This window comes from Poromitra crassiceps (assembly GCF_964638095.1).
Source record: "Poromitra crassiceps genome assembly, chromosome: 15".
In the NCBI taxonomy this organism is placed as follows: Eukaryota; Metazoa; Chordata; class Actinopteri; order Beryciformes; family Melamphaidae; genus Poromitra; species Poromitra crassiceps.
Window position 1 is genome coordinate 2,922,277 of NC_139634.1, and position 22,984 is coordinate 2,945,260.

Genomic DNA, 22,984 nt, shown 5'->3' on the forward strand with positions numbered 1-22,984 from the left:
GATCACAATAACATTAGCTATGCTATATATTTTGATATAATTCAAACAATGGTTCGTTTCCCATACCATGGTGGGTTGGACTGTACAGTATTGCTGTGAAGAAGTTACATTTGATTGTGTCAAGTGTTACACAACATAAGTGATCTTATGTTGAGTTAACGGTAAAGGATGTTTTCCAATAATCAATGACACATTAGATTGCTTTAAATGTCCAATATATACAGAAGAGCAAATTAAACAAATGACCAGGAGCATTCAAATAATGCAAAAACTTTATATTTATTGAAATGTGGTGATTTCATGTCACAATACATACTGTAACGTTATGCTCAAATGGTCTGCCCATAGAAGCGTCACTTATTTACATGTATGGTAGGGAATTATTTTCATTATGTTAAACCAACATTTATCTTCCATAATGAATCAAATCATAATCACAATGAAGACATCAGCTAATCACCACAGAGCCGCACAGACCAGTTTATCAGATAATTTCACCGTAAAATGTGTCCAGGTGATCAGCTCTGAAGCCCCGGTTTGTATACTATCAATGGTCGCTACCTGTCCTCTAAAATCCGATTTCGATATAGGTGTTATTTTGATAACCTGGCCTCATAACGGGGATCTATACTGTTACGTGTCTACTAACACTATTAAAAGATCATAAAGATAACGCTATTTCTGGTAGTTTATTAATCTACGGCTACATTGCTAGGCTAGCTAGCCTGCCTTGGCTGTGCTGTTGTGATCTGGTTTTCTGCGCTGCTTGACATCAAGGAAGCCACGCCCCAAAAGTTAGTCTTTTTTATCATCTCTTTTACTTGAAATGGGGCCATAATTTAGAAAACGGAGCCCATGCGAGCATGAAAAAGACTTGAAATTGTTGATTCAGACCATAAACTCATTCGGAAAATGTTTATTTAAGACATAGACCGAGAGAGAAGTCGGCTCATTTTTCCATAGAGGCCAATCTACGTGACGTCACCTCCGGACTTGCACGTGCCCCCCCCCTCCCCCCCTGGCCTTTCGAGAGAATGCAATTTCCGCAGTGGCTTCATAAATTCACCCTGACTATTAGCTACTGAGTCGATCAAACGAACAGTTCTCGAGATAAAATGATTTTTGTGTTGCCAGTAGGTGGTGCTATGACTGTGTGCCGAAACTCCGAATTGCACGAAATTTGGCACTGCACGCTGTCGCGTCCCCCTAAGTGCACTCCCCGAGTTGGAAGTCGATCAGATGGTAGGCGGTGTTACGGTTCTGTGGGAAACCCCTGGTCTCACCCTAGCTGCTTCTGGCTGCAAATAGCAGAAAAAAAGATGGCCATGGTCAAAATGCCAAACTCAAGGCTTCAAAAACGGGAGTCCACAAAAATGGTTGCCTAATTATGCCTAATGACAGACATGACGTATTGTGTAACTTACATTGCAGCGTTCATTTTTACAGCCCTAGAATTTATATAACAGAGGCTATGGCCTGGTCCCAGAGGGACCTCATTTTGGGGAGGAGGAGGACTACAGAAAACAAATTAAAAGCTGACTGTACAAACATTTTTCTGGAGACCCCAACATAATGATTGCAATAAATTATGTGGGTAACCATGTGACCCTTACCTGACCTGAGATAACCCTTACCTGACCTGAGATAACCCTTACCTGACCTGAGATAAGACATGCATGTGACCCTTAGATAACCCTTACCTGACCTGAGATAAGACATGCATGTGACCCTTACCTGACCTGAGATAAGACATGCATGTGACCCTTACCTGACCTGAGATAAGACATGCATGTGACCCTTACCTGACCTGAGATAAGACATGCATGTGACCTTTACCTGACCTGAGATAACCCTTACCTGACCTGAGATAACCCTTACCTGACCTGAGATAACCCTTACCTGACCTGAGATAACCCTTATCTGACCTGAGATAACCCTTACCTGACCTGAGATAAGACATGCATGTGACCCTTAGATAACCCTTACCTGACCTGAGATAAGACATGCATGTGACCCTTACCTGACCTGAGATAAGACATGCATGTGACCCTTACCTGACCTGAGATAAGACATGCATGTGACCCTTACCTGACCTGAGATAAGACATGCATGTGACCTTTACCTGACCTGAGATAACCCTTACCTGACCTGAGATAACCCTTACCTGACCTGAGATAACCTTACCTGACCTGAGATAAGACATGCATGTGACCTTTACCTGACCTGAGATAACCCTTACCTGACCTGAGATAACCTTACCTGACCTGAGATAACCCTTATCTGACCTGAGATAACCCTTACCTGACCTGAGATAACCCTTACCTGACCTGAGATAACCCTTACCTGACCTGAGATAACCCTTACCTGACCTGAGATAACCTTACCTGACCTGAGATAACCCTTACCTGACCTGAGATAACCCTTACCTGACCTGAGATAAGACATGCATGTGACCGTTACCTGACCTGAGATAAGACATGCATGTGACCGTTACCTGACCTGAGATAAGCGAGGGATGCTTTTTGTAACATGTTTGGTCATGTCTTACTTATTTTAGATTTAGGGAAATGCTCCAGACATCAATATTGGGATTTTCACGTACACTGCTTTATTCACCAATACAGCACCTGCACTTTACGATTAATATATTGTTCTTCCAAAGTCGTTAATGAAGAAACAAGCCACTCATTGGGAGATAGACTAGTACAGTGCTTCTCAAACCTTTTCACATCAATAACCCTTAAACCTTTGTCCCAGGGTCCCCCATCTGATCAGATTTCTGCTTTTAGATGTTTCATTAAAGAAAGTGTATGGAATCCATGATCAAAACAGTCATACATTCTGTCACTGTTTACTGATGGATGGAATTTTAGTGAACTAGTGACTAGTAGAATCTGATACAGTAACCCAGTCTCAGTAAAACAAGGAGTGCCGCCGCCACCTAGTGACATAATCTGTTACTGCAACTATTTTTTCTCTCCAAAAACATAGGAGGCAAGGCATACAGTATATATTACTGTTAATTGACAAAGGTAGAAATACAGTCTTGCTGAATAACACAATAAGTTTGATTCTGGACCCCATCAAATCCTTTTTAGACCACACATTTTTAGCAACTTTTTTCTCCAGGTGTGACAAGGCCCAAAATGATCACTGTAAGCGGAGTATTAATCACTATAAGCGAATTATTTAAACAGCATGTGTATAGGAATGATTTGGGACAAAGCTTTTTGATCAATATAAGTGGTTGATCACTATAACCGTGATAACTATGAGTGGATTCCAGTGTAACAGAGATGCATAGCATGTACTGTATATAGTTGGAGTAGGCCTATACTGGAATAAATATACGGTGGATCAAGAGATCTGTCTCCTCGCTCCTGCACACTGCACAGTAACCTATCCAGGTGAGCGACCAAATACCCTGTGCCGCTGCCATGCAGGGTTCTGACTAGGAGCTCCTGGTCCATTCCTACCTGCTCCCATTGCCAGACGCCCATCACCATCAGACTTCAACCAGGTAAGGTCCAGCTATTGTTCACCGTGGTCAAAGGGAGTGTGTCCTCCCCAGTAGCAGTGTCTTCACCATGATGTGGTGACCCCATTGGCACGCGCCACTGAGAAATGACTCTAAGCGCCTTGAGATAACTCTTGTTATGATTTGGCGCTATAGAAATATAAAATTGATTGATTGATTGTCCCAGGACAACCGGTCCCACATCTTGGCTGCAGGAGGATACCCGGTCTTTTATCTGTTAAGGCCCGCCTATTGTGCACCATTGCTTTTCTGTCAGGGTGAGTTAGCCTTTGACTCAACAGACTTCACACAAGGCATGTCCAGGGCATGTCCAGGGCATGTCCAGGGCCGCTTGAAGTCATTTTAAGCAGGGTGTGCTGCAAGGAAGGGTCTTTTGGCGGCGCCCGCCAAATTTTTTGGGATGTTATTTGGACATTTAGATGTTTTTTAGCCATATTTAGAGGAATATCTCATTTTAAATTAACATTAGGATTATACTGTTGTGTATAGTATTTTCTCCTTTTCTCATTCACTTTCATGTCACCACCTTCTCTCCCTTTAGGTTGTTTTACACTACAACAGACAGCAACACAGGCAGAAACACTGAGCTTATTATTATATTTTATTATCTTATTATTATAAACCAAACATCAAAAATAACATCTTTGCTTTGCTCTTTGCTTTGCTCATAAACCATAAATATCGCTGTATAAAACATATAAAACACATTTTAATCTTTTTTTTTTTTTTTGATTGCAATTCCAATACAAAACAGCAGAGGGTCTTGCCAGGGCCTTCCCGCGGCCCTGGCATGTCCACACAGTGCCTGCACACCGCATCTCTTGCTGCTCCGACATCCTGTGTAGTTTAGCCTGGGCCTGGGACAAATGCTTTGCCGTTTTACCTTTATATGACTTCTTGACAATGGTCCCAAGATTGTCCACGTGAAGTTTTGTGTGAATCACATGAACACATGAAGGAGGAGTTGCAAAAAAGTGATAAAAAAAAGCCAGAAAATCTAAAGTGGTGGACATTGATGGGTTTGACTCAGCAATTTCCAAAGAATCTAGGGACACAATATTTCTATCTATGACAATTCGTCACAGATACAAGTTCAGAAGTTATTGGCTAAAATGTAAAGTTGCTTGTTATAGCCCCACCATCTGGCCAATGTGTGTGGGCTTGTTGTTTGAGGTCCAATAATCTTATCTCATCACTGATTCATTGGGTTTTTAACTACACCTAATACTGTGTAATCAATATCTCCTGTTCAACATTTGGCAAAGGAAGAATTGACCGTCCACTGTCCACTCAGAAATCCCACCATATTTCATTTTATTCAGAGCCACACATGACAAGCTCAGATGTCTCAAGTCAGATTTTTTTTTACAGTGTAGCCTAATACGAGCTGTCAGAGGGCAGCACACCAGCCAATCAGCAGGGTGTTCCTGAAGAAGGGGATGGGCTTAGAATCAAGTTTTATCAACCAAGAGAGACTGAGTGAGAGACAGAGAGAGAGGGTAACAGGTGATCCATTAAAAAACTAAGATTATCAAAGACTACAGCAGAACTACACAGAAAAAGGTGAAGTAAATCAGATACAAATCAGATACAGTGGACTAACTAGAAGAGGAGAAACGAGAAGAAGAAAGAGAAATAAGAGAGAGCAGAGAGAATGCCACAGAATGTGGTGTTAGAGGGGGGGGCTCCCTGGGGCTTCCGATTGAAAGGCGGAACAGAACAGAATCAGCCAATCAGCGTCAGTCGGGTAAGTGATCGACTGCCAAGCAGGGTTGGAAGGGTTACTTTAAAAATGTAATCCGATACAATTACTAGTTACATGTTAAAAATGGGAATCAGTACCGTAATCAAAGTATCGCAATAAGTAATGTAACTGATTACTTTCCATTTCCATTACTTTTTTTTTTACTTTTGGATTACTTTTGAACAGATTTCCTGTATTTGACTGAGTCTGGGAGCATGCTCCAGGGGGAAAAACAGCTCTGTAATAGGCTACCCATTTCAGAATGTATGTGTTGGTTACAGCAGCTTTCAGCCAATCTATACTGTCACCTGTTTCTCAAATAACACACTAACAAATTCCATCTTCAGATTACAGTGCACTATTATCTGGTTTATAAACTTTTTATTTGTGCATTGGTGCATTTTTAACAGCCAAGTGTATGTTTTTCCTCTCTCAGAGCCCTACAACAGACTGGCTTTAGCTTGAAAATATGCTAATTATAAAGTACAAAAAGCCAGCACAGTAGTCTACCTGTTCCATTATGATAGGATGAGCCATGCAAAGAAAGGTTTCTGACAAAACAAGCCATCCAATAGGACGAAACAGCGTGACATCACGACACCCGGATAAGCCAGCCTGAAACGCAACAGTTAACTAGTAGGAGTTGTTCCAAAGAAACGTTAATATCTCAAAAACTATACATCATAGTACATCAACTAATACATCAACTATACGTCAAAAGGGCCTTTCTGTGTGGAGTTTGCATGTTCTCCCTGTGCCTCCCGGGGGTTTCCTTCATATAGGAACCCCCTTCACCAAAACATGCAATATCCCGGTTGCTAATGTGGTTCCTCCTCTGGTCGTTAAGGGCGCCTGTTCAGAGGGAGGGGAACTGGTTGGAATAGCGTGAACCTCCCACATGCTATGTCCTACCAGTGAAGCTTCCTCTGTCAGGTGAAAAGAAGCGGCTGGCTAACTGCCCATGTCTCGGAGGAAGCATGGAGCCAGTTTCGGCTCTCCCCAGATCGGCAGGGGGGGGGGGGGGGGGGGGGGGGGGACTATACATCACATCGCTTATATTTTGACATTCTGAGTGTGAGAAGAAGTAGCTGAAGGGTCTGATGTATAATGTCATGTTAAAGTTGTGTTGTGTTTTTTAAATGATGGGACTTTAGTAAAAAGCACAGCCTGCTAGCACGAGACACTCAAGGCTGGCTCCATATGGGTCCCATTATAAGCTGCCCTTTGTTTACCAATACTGATCCCTCATATATGATGAAGCATTAAGTTTAAGTTTAGCTGCAAAACAATATAGCCTCGGGGTGATCCTAGCACCCGATCTACTATGAATCACCTCATTCAATGGAAAGGAATTCCTTTCCATTGAATGAGGTGATTCATAGTAGATCGGGTGCACCTAGATAACCAGCTAACCAACTCAGCCTTTATTGCAGCGACTGCCCGTTCCTGTAGGATTTCCCTATATAACATACGCAAAATCTGTCCGTTTCTCGCTAAGGAGGCGACTCAACTCCTGGTCCAGGCGCTTGTCATCTCGCGCCTAGACTACTGCAATGTTCTGTTGGCTGGGCTACCTGCCTCGGCCACCCGACCTCTTGAGCTCATCTGCTTCAGCTGCTGCCCGTCTGGTGTTCAACCTACCTACATTTTCTCATGTCACTCCCCTTTTCCGTGACCTTCACTGGCTTCTCATCTTGGCACGCATCAGGTTCAAGACACTGGTGCTGGCCTACCGGTCAGTTCACCGGTCAGCCCCGCTATATCTGCAATCTTTGGTCAGTTTCCAAACATTGCATTGCTCCCTCTGCTCCTCCAGCCGTCCAGCTCGCCTCGCCCCTCCACCGCCACGTGGGCCCGAAGGTCGCTTGTCCCGATTGCAACTCTTCTCCTCACTGGCTCCTCAATGGTGGAATGAGCTTCCCCCCTCGGTCAGAATGGCCGAATCACTGGCAATCTTTCGCCGGAGACTAAAGACCCACCTTTTCGGGCTACCGGCTGGAGCTAACCTCTCCCAGGCCCCACGCCTAAACCTAACCTCTCCCACCCCCCACGCCAAAACCTAACCTCCCCCAGACCCTAACCCTAACCTCTCCCAGCCCCCACGCCTAAACCTAACCTCTCCCACCCCCCACGCCTAAACCTAACCTCCCCCAGACCCTAAACCTAACCTCTCCCACCCCCCACGCCTAAACCTAACCTACCCCAGACCCTAACCCTAAACCTAACCTCTCCCACCCCCTACGCCTAAACCTAACCTCCCCCAGACCCTAACCCTAAACCTAACCTCTCCCACCCCCCACGCCTAAACCTCACGTCGGCATTGCGGGCTGTCGGCACTGCGGGTGGTCGGCATAGCGGGTGGACCCCCCACCAGGATGTCTGACTCTCATTGATTGTATTGCATGTTTCTGTTTTTTTATGTTTTTTATATTTCTTGTTTTCTATTTTTTCTACGTCCTGACGAGATGTGATGTTGTAAGTCGCTTTTGACAAAAGCATCTGCTAAAGGCAATAAAGTAAAAGTCAAGTAATATAGGCCTAACTTAGCTTGCCATTTAAAAAATGAGCACAGAGGAAAATATAATGCTAATAATAGAAAGATTAGCCTACATAGGCCTACTAAAGCCCAATTTATACTTCATCTCTCAACACGTTTGAAACCGTCGCCGACAGAAATTAGGTATTTGTTGACACGTTCAAGTGTCGCCAAGTAGTGTCTCCTACCAAGGGAAATGTCGCTGACTACGTCACATAGTGTCGCGCAAGTGTGATTGGCTATATACTGTAGAAGGCACGCACGGTTTACTTCCTTGTTTTGGTTTTCACTATATTGAAATGAATATGAAAACGTGTCCCCGCTATTTTGATCAGCCTGTCCTTGATGTACGACTTCATGAAAATCACAAAGAACATCGTGACCAACTTCCCAGAGAGAGAGGAGCTGAGTTGTGTGGTTGTGTCATTATATGCGGCTGCAGCCAAGTACGTTACATCTTGCCTGTTTATATCCGACCTGGTTTCACTGTAGATATTTTATTACTGCCTGGGAACCTGACGAATCTGTGAGCTCATGTTTAATTTGCTTTAACAGATGGGAATTTGTCTGGCGATGTCAGGCTAGACATCTGCACAAGTTCTCTATAGCGTTCTCTATGTCGAGTCAGGCTAGACATCTGCACAAGTTCTCTATAGCGTTCTCTATGTCGAGTCAGGCTAGACATCTGCACAAGTTCTCTATAGCGTTCTCTATGTCGAGTCAGGCTAGACATCTGCACAAGTTCTCTATAGCGTTCTCTATGTCGAGTCAGGCTAGACATCTGCACAAGTTCTCTATAGCGTTCTCTATGTCGAGTCAGGCTAGACATCTGCACAAGTTCTCTATAGCGTTCTCTATGTCGAGTCAGGCTAGACATCTGCACAAGTTCTCTATAGCGTTCTCTATGTCGAGTCAGGCTAGACATCTGCACAAGTTCTCTATAGCGTTCTCTATGTCGAGTCAGGCTAGACATCTGCACAAGTTCTCTATAGCGTTCTCTATGTCGAGTCAGGCTAGACATCTGCACAAGTTCTCTATAGCGTTCTCTATGTCGAGTCAGGCTAGACATCTGCACAAGTTCTCTATAGCGTTCTCTATGTCGAGTCAGGCTAGACATCTGCACAAGTTCTCTATAGCGTTCTCTATGTCGAGTCAGGCTAGACATCTGCACAAGTTCTCTATAGCGTTCTCTATGTCGAGTGTCACGTTCTCTATGTCGAGTGTCACGTTCTCTATGTCGAGTGTCACGTTCTCTATGTCGAGTGTCACGTTCTCTATGTCGAGTGTCACGTTCTCTATGTCGAGTGTCACGTTCTCTATGTCGAGTGTCACGTTCTCTATGTCGAGTGTCACGTTCTCTATGTCGAGTGTCACGTTCTCTATGTCGAGTGTCACGTTGAGCCGAGGATAATAGAGTACCGCAGGGATGACGTATTTTTGTAGTTCTTCAATGTGTGAAGATGATCCTACTGAACACTGGTTCGCGTTTGAATAAGCTTGCGTTAACCACAGACCTCATTTGAAGCATCGCGGCAAAAACCCATTCAAAAATCCCATAGGCGAAAACAGTGAAGAACCCGGAAGTGTTAGCATCGATGTTTTCCGGACTCATTCCTGCGGCTCTCTATGTTCATTGAACTATAAATGCAGCAACATGAGCAACGCTTTCTTTTTTGTCGGCGACCATGTGTTGAGTGACACTTTCCAATAAGTATAAATTAGGCTTTAGGCCTACTGGTAACACTTAAACTACAACATTTACAGACTACATTTCCCAGGAGGTGGGGCTCCAGGTGTTCTGCATTCATCCAATGATTAGAGTGGGGCTGACTGTCTGTTCCTTGGTGTCATGTATCCTCTGATGAAGGTCTAATAGACCCAAAGCTCAGCATTCAAGTGAACTATTAGATTTCAGTGTGAGGAATCCCTTCTTTTCACTTTGAACAGCTTATTAGTTGACATTCAACAATTCAACTGTTTAACACATGTTTAACAGATTATCTATAGATTATGTGATCATGTGACAATTCATGAACATACCTATATATGACACTAGGTGCAGGTCTGTTTGTTGAATTTCATCTAATAAGCTGTTAAAATCTACAGACAAGCAAAACAGTTGAATTGTGAATGTCAACTAATGTCAATAATTAGCTGTTGAAATGTTACAAATACTCTGTAGAATCTCTATAGGCGGACTATCCAAATAAAGTGTTAGCGGCCTACCTTTCATTCATTTGCTGAACATCTCTAGCGCCACCTGCAGTCTAGCGCCACCTGCAGTAGCCTCATGTTGATTGGACATGTTGCCCTTTGATTCATTCTGGGCCTTCCTCCTATTGCACGTTGCCACGAATTGCACTAAGAAAGAGCAGCTAAAAAAAGGGGGGGGGGGGGGCAAAACGCCCCAAGCCTGCTGCCAAGCAGGAGTGACAGAAGAGTTCATGTGTCTGTAGAGAGACAGTGAGAGAAAGAGTGAGTGAGAGAGAGAGAAGGAGGTGGTGAGATGCCACAGCAGTGATATCAGCATGAGAGAGAGGGGGAGAGAGACAGACAGACAGACAGATTGGGAAAGGGAGAGGGAGAGGGAGACCGAGAGAGGGAGAGAGAGAAGGAGTTGGCAAGATGCCACAGCAGTGATATCATCATGTTGCTAATAGACGTTCATATACTCAGGCTTATTATAGAAACAGAAAAAAACAGCTGCGCTCTCTGTTGATCTTCTGCTTGAACTGCGGCAGATTAGTCCATATTCATTCATCGTACAATAAGACTATTGCCAATACTCTCATTAAGACAACAGTAATTAAGTTTGGAGCATTCAAAAACCTCAGGTGCTCTTGGATAGGGGTAAAGTATTTCAAATACCTTGTCTCATTCTGGTCTCATTCTCCTACTTAATAAACTTGTGTCTAGAGGTATCTATTAGTATATCAATATCCGTGATTTGCTGATGATCATTGAAGTTAACTCACCTGGCGCCTGGCGTCGGTAGGGTGGTAGCTCTGGTAGGCAGCTCTCTTCTAGGCTAACAGGTGAGATCCCGGCCCCAGGCCGGACCAGCTCAGACGGTCGGCTGAATGTGAGAAACTCCAAGGTTCCCACAATCGGTCAGGAAGCCCTATCAACATGGGACAAACACAACATATAGAGAGGATCCAAAAAGGGGCACAAACACATATAGGCTGTCCACAAGCTACGTTGCGTCCAGGGCAGCCATGTTCGGTGTGTTCCAGACTGAGAATTATGGACGTCTCCGGCCGCCTCCACACAGACACACACAGGTACAGCAGCCCGGCACAGATAAATCTCATTCAATGAACAGATCACCCAGAAAACATATACAGTAAATAAACATCATCATATCTGAGCTTCTGCTGCTATTGCATGGTTAAATCAGCTAATTCTATTTTATGGGGGGGGGGGGACCCCTGCGCTAGTAGGCCTCATACGTTGCTGTGAGCATACAGAGCATACTGACACTAACACAATCAGTGTATGGTGTATGTATATGGCAATTTATTTATTTATTTATTACCATGTTATTTGCATTATTGTCTTAATTGCATGACAGTTGCATTTTGTGTGTTCATGTAAACGCAGTCATTTCAATCCCGTCTGTGGCTTCAGTGGCTTCTGGCCTCTGCCATGTCTTCAAATGGCTGAGGCAAACAATTGAGTTCTGTTTCCTAGGTAACACCTGGCAGTAAGGCCTCATTGGCCAATCTGTATCCTGGTGATGTCATCCTGGCCATTGGAGGCATAGCCACAGAGGTCATGACACTAGCCGACGCCCAAAACGCCATCACAAGCTCCACCCACCACCTCAGCCTCAAGATAGAAAGGTACATATATATATGATGGGAATAACCAATCACACTGATTCAGCCATCATCCAATTATTTGTTCTCTTTAATAACAAGCACAAACCTTTCAGCCCACGGTGTCACTCCCCCTACGGCCCCTTTTCCCTTGCCCCCTCCCACCACCCATATCCCCCGAGCCACTCCAGCTAGCCACCCCTCAAATCCCGAGTCTACCACCTTCCTATCCCTATGGCCCCTCCCCCCCAAACTCCATCCATATCCCCCTAGCTCAGTTGTTCCCAACCGTAGGGTCGCGACCCTAAGTGCCTGGAATTCAAATAGGGTCGTCTGAAATTTATTTTTATTTATTTATTTTACACCACACATAATTTAATACTTCTGAAGATGATTAGGGTCACTTGCGTTTTTGTTTTGTTTTTGTTTGTTTTTTTAAGTTCTGGGTTTAAAGTGATCATCTTTAAGATTTCAGTTTTGTTCTCTTCGGTGACACCTATGGTGATGAGTGGTAATTGCAGGTGAGATCCAAACTGTTGCATTATGTGACATTACTAATGTCACATAATGTCACTATATACTGCAAAGGCTTCCATCAATGGACCATAGCCTCAATCAACATTGTGAGTTACTCTTATTTTTATTTTATTTAGATGAAAATGTTTGAGATTATAACTTTAAATCAGGATTCTAAGGATAAAGTCAGAATTCTGAGATTAAAGTCAGAATTCTGCAGGGGAAAATAGTTAAGTTAGTTAAGTTAAGTTAAGTTATCCTTTATTTATCCCTTTGGGGAAATTCATCCTCTGCATTCGACCCATCCTCTACTAGGAACCTTCCTAGAACTAGGAGCAGTGGGCAGCCGCAGTGCAGGGCCCGGGGACCAACTCCAGTTCTTTTGCTATTGCCTTGGTCAGGGGCACTGACAGGAGTATTAACCCTAACATTAACCATAACCTAAGAAGCATACTATGTGACATCACTGACGATGTCACTGATGACATTATCGATGGCGTACCGGAACTTGAATGTCTCGGGTCCCTAGATTTTTGTGACGTCAAAGTAGGGTCACAAGCAAAACAAGGGCAAATTCGGCCCCAGACCACGTGCGGCGTGTGGCAACCGCGGGCGCAGGCATCCCTGGGTTGTGGCTAGATGGGGTCCAGCCATGGATGGAGTGATGTGAAATTGTGGCAATTGTTATTATTCCATGTAATTTGTGTTACTTCTTGTATAGTGTCATGACGAAAGCAAAGATACAACAGGGTGAGATGAAGGATACTGTACATCCCGCCAATATTCAAGTAGCCTCTAATAGAGTGTGTGTGTGTGTGTGTGTGTGTGTGTGTGTGTGTGTGTGTGTGTGTGAGAGTGAGTGAGAGTCTCCCCCTCCAGTGATGATCACAGGTACCCAATATGTTGCATTCATTTCTGATCACCAATACCATTATTATTATTATTATTTTGTAGGGCTTTATAGCATGAATGAGAGATGAATAGAGGGGGGCAGCTATTGTTTTGGTAAAAATGGCAGCACTCAAAGCATGCAATAAGCCACAGCAACTATGATAGGCTACTAAGAAGGGCTACCCCAAAACGCCCGGGTTACACTTAAACTGGGACAGAGAGATGACTCCTACTAACAGTACCCACAGGTAAGTTGGCCGCCCACAGTAAAAACCTCTGACTTTTCTTCCTCTGCTTTAATGCACGACATACAGGGGCAGGGAGGGAATGACGCACGCAACATTTAATATGAATGAAATGAGGGTTAAAACTTAACTCGCCCAGCTGGCGAGACACCCTCCCCTCCGGGTGCTTAAAATGGGTAAAAAATGGTAAATGGCCTGCATTTATATAGCGCTTTTATCCAAAGCGCTTTACAGTCAGTAGGTACATTCACCCATTCACACACCGATGGCGGCAGGTTACCACGCAGGGTGCTGGCACACCAACGGGAGCAATTTGGGCTTCAGTGTCTTGCCCAAGGACACTTCGACATGCAGACTGGAGGAGCTGGGAATCGAACCACCGACCTCTTTTATCCAAAGCGATTAGTGGATTATTGCACAATCCAAATTTTCTTCAAAACTTGCCATTTTCAGCGTGTAGCAACGAGTTAGCCTGTAGGTTTCTGCCATTAGCTTTCTACGCTAGCTAGTTAGCGTCGTTGTTTTCACATTCGGCGGCCGGGAGCATTACAGCGACACACATGGGAGCGGAAGCCGCTCTGATTGACATATGGTCGGAGCCAATGACAGAGCGTGACAGAGCTTGCAAGCGGGGGAGCGGATATCCTGCTGCCACCGAAACAGCCGCTCGAATGGGAGAGCAGCTTTAGAGCAGGGGCGGGCTGATCCCTGTTGCCTGTTTCCACGGCGCCAGACTCTCTGACGGAAGGGAAGAGAGGCTGGCTAGCGAGACTACCCAGATCCTGACTCTCCCTCTACCCAACCCGATCTCATGGGAGAGCGTATGTATGACACGCGGGTGTTTTCTCGTGGAATAGATACGCGGAAACGCAGTTCCGCGTGCAGTTCAGACGCAACTTCGCCTCGTCCACTTACATTAGAAATCTAAATGGTAAATGGCCTGCATTTATATAGCGCTTTACAATAAGTAGGTTCATTCACCCATTCATACACTGATGGCGGCAGGCTACCACGCAGGGTGCTGGCACACCATCAGGAGCAATTTGGGGTTCAGTATCTTGCCCAAGGACACTTTGACATGCAGACTGGAGGAGGCGGGAATCGAACCACCGACCTCTTTTATCCAAAGTGATTAGCGGTCGATCCGCTCTACCTCCTGAGCTACAGCCGCCCTAACATGCATAATAAGTTTACGTGGAAGTTATGGGGGTTAGGTTTAGGGTTAAGGTTAGGTTAAGGGTTAGGGTTTGGGTTAGTGGTTGCGAGTATGTTAACGTAGTTTGCCGCCATTCTCATTCTTCAACTCACGTTTCCGCGTATCTATTCCACGAGAAAACACCCCGCGTGTCATACATACGCATTTCATGAGATCGGGCTGCTCTACCACCTTCCCATCCCTATGCCCCCCCAACTCCAACCATACCCCCTAGCCACTTCTAGCCATTTCCTGCCTGTCTTTCCCCACTGGAACAGTCTTGTGCACTTTTTTTTGCCTAATGTATTGGATTTTTCCAAATCATATAGTAGAGATGGAAGCATCAACTAACATCATCATCTAAAAATATGTCAGCGTGACGTCACCCATTGGTTTTTGGACTCCCAATTTGAAGCCTAGGGTATGGTGTGGCCGTCGCCATCTTAGATGGGAGTGTGGCCGTCGCCATCTTGGGCTTCTTGCACAGCTTGCATGAGACGGCACTGTTTCTGAGCAAGCGGTCTGAATACAAAAATTCAGACCACTTGCTCAGAAACAGAATTTTCAGAAATTCATGGAGTTCTGCCCTTACGGTAACAATAGACCAGCTTTAAACGTCAACCAATCAATCAATCAATCAATCAATCAATCAATCAATCAATCAATCAATCAATCAATCAATCAATCAAAGCAATTCAACCTCAGCCAGCTGGCAGCTGAAAGGCCTGGCGGGGGTCTGCCACTTAACTGCATTCTTGTTTGTTTCTGGCAGTTCTTTTGGGAGACCTCTATGATACCAAATTTTGCTCTCCAAATCTGAGATTTGTCTAATTACTTTGTATTTATTGTTATGACTGTATTTCATCCCTGTTGGGGTGGGGGGGGGGGACATAATTGGAACCAGTGTTAATTCTGTCAGCAAAATTTGAAGTTTTTAGTCGACTAAATCTATGGTAGATTTAATCGACTAAAATCCAACATGCTTAGTTAAGTTAAAGTAATACATTATTTAAATGGTTCTCTAGAATTTCCAAACTCAATGGAAAGAGCTATTAATTAAGGATGAGCGAGTACATTATTATCTGTATCTGTTTAACCAACTAAATTATCTGTATCCGTATGTAGGCTACTCGGAGGGGGTGTAGCTAAAATCGAAAGTGGGTGGGGTTTCGACTAAAAGTGGGTGTGGCTTAAGTTTTGTGTGGTTTTTTTAATCAAATTTGTATATATTTTTTTTACATAACTAAAAAAAAAGAAAAAGAAAAAACCACAAACATCTACAAAAAAGAAAGCCTATGAGCTGATTCACTCAAAACATAATCCCCCTCCCCCAGGGCCCACCCACCCACAAAGATATTAGCTCTATGCACTTCATCAAAAAAAAGAAAAGAAAAGATAAACGCAAACTATCATAGCGACGCCCATCGTACCCACGCATGGCTTCAACAAATGCATTCTATGCCGTAATATTTAATACTTTAGCGGCATGCATACGGACATCTCCATGACAGCTAGGTCTACAGCTGAAGATTCCCATTACTCAAAAGTATAGTAAAAGAGTATGAGGAGCTACCTTTTTTGTGGCAGTAAGGCCCAACAAAAGCCAATGTAAATGAGTATGGAATTTAAACGATATGTTGGCATGAGATTCAACAGTTCGAAATGTGGCGATAAGATGAGAAATGATAGGGCTGTAGCTGATCTACAGGTTTTGAGAGGAATGTTGGAGAAAATGATGTCCTGACGTCTGCACGGGCTAACCATCTCCTCCAGTGAACGCCACGCCATGTGTGCTTCTGGGCAGAGCCAGATTAACACCCCCAGGGGCCCCTGGGCACTGAAGCTCCCAGGGCCCCCCCTACCCATCGTCCGGATGTTTGGATGATTTTTTTCGCCATATTTATCTCATTTTAAATTAACATTAGTATTATACTGTTATTATGCCATTATTCAGTTTCTGAGATTCAGTTTCTCACTCACTCATAGGCGATTCTAGGCTTTGCAAACAGGTAGCACCAGCAGGATAAAAATATTAGTCTGACTGGGGGGTTTCTAGGGGGGGCTGTGCCCCCCCCCCCCCCCCCCCCCGGACAAATAAATTTTGTACATTTTAAAGTAAAATGCATGAATCTGATGCACTCTGAGAGCAAAAGGAAGAGGCTAATCTTTACATTAATATCCTCTTCACTGTGCTGTGGCTTTACAATGATGAAAAAATAATTGACATTACATTTCCAATACAAAACAGCAGAGGGTGCCGCAGCACCACAAGCACCCCCACTTCCCGCGCCCCTGGTCACCACTTGCCCACAGGCATCCAATGAGACTAAATCATCAGACTTAATCTTCTTGGAAACAAATTTTATTTTGTCCTGATTGGTCTTAGATTTGTGTCATAGTTCTGTGGAGCCCAACATGAGCCCAATTTTTTTTTTTTTTTTTAGGGCCCCTTCACCCCGAGGGCCCCGGAGCACCTGCCCCGGTTGCCCTATGGTTAATCCGGCCTTGCTTCTGGGTTGTTGTTGTTGGCAGTTCAGCATGCCGAGATGCCACCAAAATGTTCAAAGTATGGCAAAAAAAGAGGTTTCAAATAAAGTATTCGATTTGTATCGATAATATCACTTAAGGGTATTACTATTATTACTGTTACTAGTATTGGTATTGGTACTGGTGTCGTCATTTTTTAAATGATACCCAGCCAATCATGAGTTATTCATTGATGAAAATGTCAATAGACTCGTAGTTTTTGTCATCACAACAACTTTGTTTTTATTTAGTCATCTTGTATCATCAGTGAAAATAGGTCGTTGACAAACATTATCTCCGCCAGGAGATTGTGTTTTTGTCGGTGTCTGTCTGTGCGTTTGTCTGTGCATGTGTTCTGTGTGTTCTGTGTGTTCCTTGTGTGTTCCTCCCGTATCTCGAGAACCGTTGATCGGATCTACTTCAAACTTTGGGAGTGTACTAAGGAGTATGTGATGGAGTACAGTGACCTGTTTTCGTGCAATTCGGCATAGCGCCACCTAGTGGCAACGTGCGTGTGTTCCTGTGCGTGCGTGTGTTCCTTGTGTGTTCCTCCCGGATCTCGAGAACCGTTGGTCGGATCTACTTCAAACTTTGGGAGTGTACTAAGGAGTACGTGACGGAGTACAGTGACCTGTTTTCGTGCAATTCGGCATAGCGCCACCTACTGGCAACACAGTGCGTGTGTTCCTTGTGTGTTCCTCGAGGATCTCGAGAACCGTTGGTCGGATCTACTTCAAACTTCAGGAGTGTACTGAGGAGTACGTGACGGAGAACAGTGACCTGTTTTCGTGCAATTCGGCATAGCGCCACCTACTGGCAACACAAAAAGTGGTTTATCTTGAGAACCGCTCGTCCGATCAACTTCAAACTCGGGGAATGCGCTTAAGGGGACCCAACGGGGTGCAGGGAGCTGAATTCCAGGCAATTCGGCATAGCGCCACCAACTGGCAACAAATAAAACATCTTGCAATTTGCCTTAGCACCACCTACTGGCAACAAAAAATGCTTATCTCAACAACCGTTTGTCCGATCAACTTTAGATTTGGGGAGTGCGCTGATGGCAACTCGACACAGTGCAGTGCCGAATTTCGTACAATTTGGCACAGCGCCACCTACTGCAAACACAAAAAGTGGTTTATCTTGACAACCGTTCGTCTGATCAACTTCAAACTCGGGGAGTGCGCTTAGGGGGATGCAACGGAGTTCAGGGAGCTGAATTTCCTGCAATTTCACAGCGCCCTAGTGTCAACACAAAAAGCAGTTTATCTTGAGAAACATTTGTCCGATTCACTTCAAACTTGGCGGGTGCGTTGCTGGGAACCCCAGATATTTCAGTGGTAAATTTTGTGCAATTATACGTATAACATCACAGCTTTCAGGTACCTCCAGGACTGTCTGTCCAATCGACTTCTGGATGTCTGTCCTTCGCGGATCTCGAGAACCGTTTGTCGGATCGAATTCAAACTTGGGGAATGCACTTACGGTGACCTGACGGGAGTGCAGTGGGGAGGGGGGACGCCCATGGGGTGTTGAAAGGGGGAAGGGGCACTGCACTATATTTATCTTCTTTATACAATAAACTTCAAACTTGGGGAGTGCACTTCAGGGGGGACCTGACGGAGTGCAGTGTATGTGCGTGTGCGGGGGGGGGGGGGTCGGGGGGAATTGGCACTGCACTAGTAATACATAAATACAGACTGGTTATTTGGCCCAGTGTTATGAAAACATATACACAGGCATACACTCAGTCAGACTGCCCTTGAGAGACCCCAATCCCACTCTTCTACGCGGAACTGCATCCCCTAATCAAAAAAACAAAACAACAATTATTCTTACACAAACGCACAATAAAAAACTTAACAAAAACACATAAATACGTGGGTTACAACACATACAATAAACCCATCATGAATACATAAACAAAACATTACAATAAAAGCAGACAATAACAATATATGATTTACAATAGCATCTCAGTATGACAACACTCACTAACACATTGCATTCAGACGATGTCTCGTCACACACATGGTCTATGGATCAGCTTGGGGGAAAACGCAGTCCTGGCGGAGATCACTTTTCTAGTTCCTCATAGTATCGTCAACGAAATTAACACTCATTGGAACAGCCCCACCTAATGGCACTAGTCACCACTGCTCTGTGAACATTTTGAAGAATTTCTGTTCTGTGTGTGTGTGTGTGTGTGTGTGTGTGTGTGTGTGTGTGTGTGTGTGTGTTTCTCAGGGCAGAGACCAGACTGTGGTCTCCTCAGATGGAACCATTCAGAGTCAATCTACAGGCAGAGCAGCAGGTAAACACACAGAGCCAAAGTCACGCCCACTTCCAGTTTAGGCATACACACCCGAGCCAATAAAAAATGCCTATACATTTTTTTTTTCAGTTTTACTTGGTCAAACCGAGCGATTCAGCTATATTTTAGAATGAGGAGATACCAAAACTTCAAAACAAAACATCTAAAAAACAACCCTTTTTTCGAGTTTTTTTGAATGAGCAGAGTTTTGTGTGTACTCTCCTGCGCTGCTTCGCCCCTGACCAGCGACTCAGATTGATTTCCCTACCAGCTGACCAGCTAATCAGAGTGATTCCTCTACCAGCTGACCAGCCAATCAGAGTGATTTCTCTAACCCTGACCAGCCAATCAAAGTGATTTCTTTAACCCTGACCAGCCAATCAGAGTGATCTCTCTCACCAATGACCCAACGGCGATTCCGGAAAAGCCGCCAACAAGCCGGCGTCAAAGCAGACTAGAGCCAACGGTGCGGGACACGACGCCCAGACATGGCCAATGGCCGACTGTCGGCTTGGTGTGTCTGGGGTTTTAGTTGAAAAGGGGAAACTTTTACAACAGTGTTGGTTCCAGGAGAAGAAATTCAACAGAATACAATTCAGTATGATCAAATATCTTGTTAATCGCCTTTTCTGTGTCCCTGTCTGTCAAGGACCTTGGTCACTTTGAGCACAAATTCAACATTAGACCCCGCCCCTTTGGAACTCCCCTCCCTGTGTTATCCATGGAAACACCTGATGACAACAACAACAGTGGGTTTAAAGGGACATTTAATCCATTCTAGTATCTAAATGACATCTCAGCTGTGTGCTGTGAGAGCCATGTGTTTGTTTGGAGACTACTGATCTAGACTTTATTGAAGCCTTTGCACCCAAATAAGCTTCCCATGTGCACACACAACAATGTTAGTGCAGCGCTAGATTCCCTCCCTACCAACACGAGGGTTGCAGGTTTGAGCCCGGGGCGTTACTTCCGACTTGGCCGGGCTTCCATACAGACACAATTGGCTGTGTCTGCGGGTGGGAAGCTGGATTAAGGGTAGGAGTCCTGGTCGCTGCACTAGTGCCTCCTCTGTTCGGTCTGTTTGGGGGAGGGGAATCGGGGGAATAGCGTGATCCTCCCACTCGCTACTCTCCCCAGATCGTCAGAGGGGGTGGAGCAATGACCGGGACGGCGTTGTGGGTTTCTGACGTGCATACTGTTTTAGCGAAGAAGAATAACAACAATATTAATAATAAATATAGCCGCAAGCGGCAATACCAGGGGTTCAAGCCTATGATCTGAACCCATAATAATAATAATAATAATATAGCTGCAAGCGGTGATGAGGGGTCCAAGCAGTAGTAGTAGCAGTAATAGTAATATTAGTAGTAGTGGTGGTGGTAGCAGTAGTAAGAGTAGTAGTAGTGGTGGTGGTAGTAGTAGGCTAGTAGTAATATAGTAGTAGTAGTAATAGTTGTAGTAGCAGTATAAATTATGACATCACTCACTGATGACATCACAATTGCTTGAGTGACATCACTGATGACATCATCATTGAGTGCTTGAGTGACATCACTGGTGACACCATACACCAGCAGTAGTACTAGTAGTAGCAGTAGTAGTAATAGTAGTGGTGGTACATATGTGCCATAAATGGGCCAAAACGTAAAATGGGCTGTTATAGCATCAGAATCTGGTAGATTGGTGTAATTTTTTGTTTCTGAGTAGTGGTAGTAGTAGTAATTTCCAACCTATGTGCAAAGTTTGGCTACTCTGGGCCTCATGGTTTCTGAGGTGCATATTGTTTTAGGGGAGAATAATAATAATAATAAACAGAACAATTACAATAGGGTTCCAGGCACTACGTGCTTGGAACCCTAATAACAGGTAAACATGGATTGTTGTGGTTGTGTTTTGCAGGTGTCAGACGGCCCATCATCAAGACTGTAGTTGCCCCGGTAACCAAAGCCCCGCCCCCAGTTGGTAAACTCCAGAAGCTGCCACTCTGTGACCTCTGTGGAGAAGGAATCATGTGAGAAATAATAAATACAATAAATAATAATAAATACAGTTAAATAGGATATACATGACATTACATTATGTCATTTAGCAGACGCTTTTAAGTATCTTGCGTTCTACTCGCAGACCTACAACACTTAATGTGTAGGCAGTAGGCACACATGATGTTACCCAGAAGATCAGACAGCTCAGTCTAAGAATAAGCTTGAAAAAACGCAAAAGCTTCATTCATTTAGATGTACTGAAAAAAGGTAATCTAAGCGAATAGAATTAGAGTTCTGTCCAAAACGCAGCAGTTTGGACAGTCCAAAATGGTGGAGTGCTACTGACACCTGGTGGTTGTGTACAGTCATGACATCCATCTATCCATCTTCAACCGCTTACCGGGGATCGGCGGCACTTCCCTTTCCCTGGCCACATTAGCCAGCTCTGACTGGGGGATCCTGAGGCGTTCCCAGGCCAGCGTGGAGATATAATCTCTCCACCTAGCCCTCAGTCTGCCCCATGGTCTCCTCCCAGCTGGACGTGCCTGGAACACCTCCCTAGGGAGGCGACCAGGTGGCATCTTTACCAGATGTCCGAACCACGTCAGCTGGCTCCTTTCTACACAAAGGAGCAGCGGCTCTACTCTAGTCCCTCAGTCATGGATGACTGAGCTTATTCCTAAACCAAATGCACTGGGAGCATCTGATGCTCACATTTTGAAGTCCATCCGTTGTCTTAAACAGCTGAACGCGCACCAAGAGCGTTCTGGCGCGTCAAACTGCCTTGACGCCCGTACTCCGAACCTGTTTCGATTTTGTGTCAAATGAGGTTCCAGCAGTGACCAAAGCGCTCTGAGCTGCACCCCCCTCTCTCCCTCTCTCTGTCTCATATATGCATATGCTCCCCAAACAAATCTCACGGCAGTTTAAATATAGCAAGCGTGTCAAATGCTACACTATAGCAAAACTCTCTAGCTCTCTAACTCTGGAAATTAATGGAGAATTAATTTCCTCATCGGCGAGAGTTTGGCACGCTACGGAGGGGCATGAAACATGCGTGCGTGCGCGCGCGCACACACACACACACACACACACACACACACACACACACACACACACACACACAGTTTGTCAGAGAGAGGGGAGAGGGCGGTGGAGGAGAACGCAGAGTGGGACCTGCTGCACTGCTTACTTCAACACCTGGGTGTGATTTTGCGTTTTTATATAGTGTTGACATTCCAAAACAGCCCCAACAAACAGAACTCTGCCAAACCGATTGTTTTATGGTCACTCACGATTCAGTAGGTCACTCACTTCTGGGGCAATGATGTAAAAAAAAAGTCACGTGCCTCTTGACCTCTATAGTGATACAAGTTACTAATACCTCAATTTAATAACCAATTCTACTAATTAAGTGAAACATGTTTTCTGTGTGTGTGTGTGTGTGTGTGTGTGTGTGTGTGTGTGTGTGTGTGTGTGTGTGTGTGTGTCCGTGTCCGTGTGTGTGTTGCTGCAGTGGCACAGTGGTACATGCAGGAGAGAAGTGGCGTCATCCAGCCTGTTTCCTGTGTGCTGGCTGCGGCTCGGAGCTCAAACACCGAGGATATTACCTGAGAGAGGGACAGCTGTACTGCCAGGAGCATGCTGTCACCACCGGGGGCGCTACCACACACTGCTGA

At 44.7% G+C, this 22,984-nt stretch overlaps 1 protein-coding gene across 1 annotated transcript; it reads left to right on the forward strand.

Annotated features, from left to right (window-relative positions):
• Nucleotides 1-5,192: 5,192 nt before the first annotated feature.
• Nucleotides 5,193-22,984, forward strand: LOC310790814 (PDZ and LIM domain protein 3-like; the record flags this gene model as incomplete). The annotated part of the gene is made up of 6 exons (XM_083652525.1): nt 5,193-5,285; nt 11,512-11,663; nt 19,257-19,323; nt 19,973-20,072; nt 21,223-21,334; nt 22,822-22,984. The coding sequence occupies 6 exons, from the start codon at nt 5,193-5,195 to the stop codon at nt 22,982-22,984; spliced, it is 687 nt and encodes a 228-aa protein (XP_083508651.1).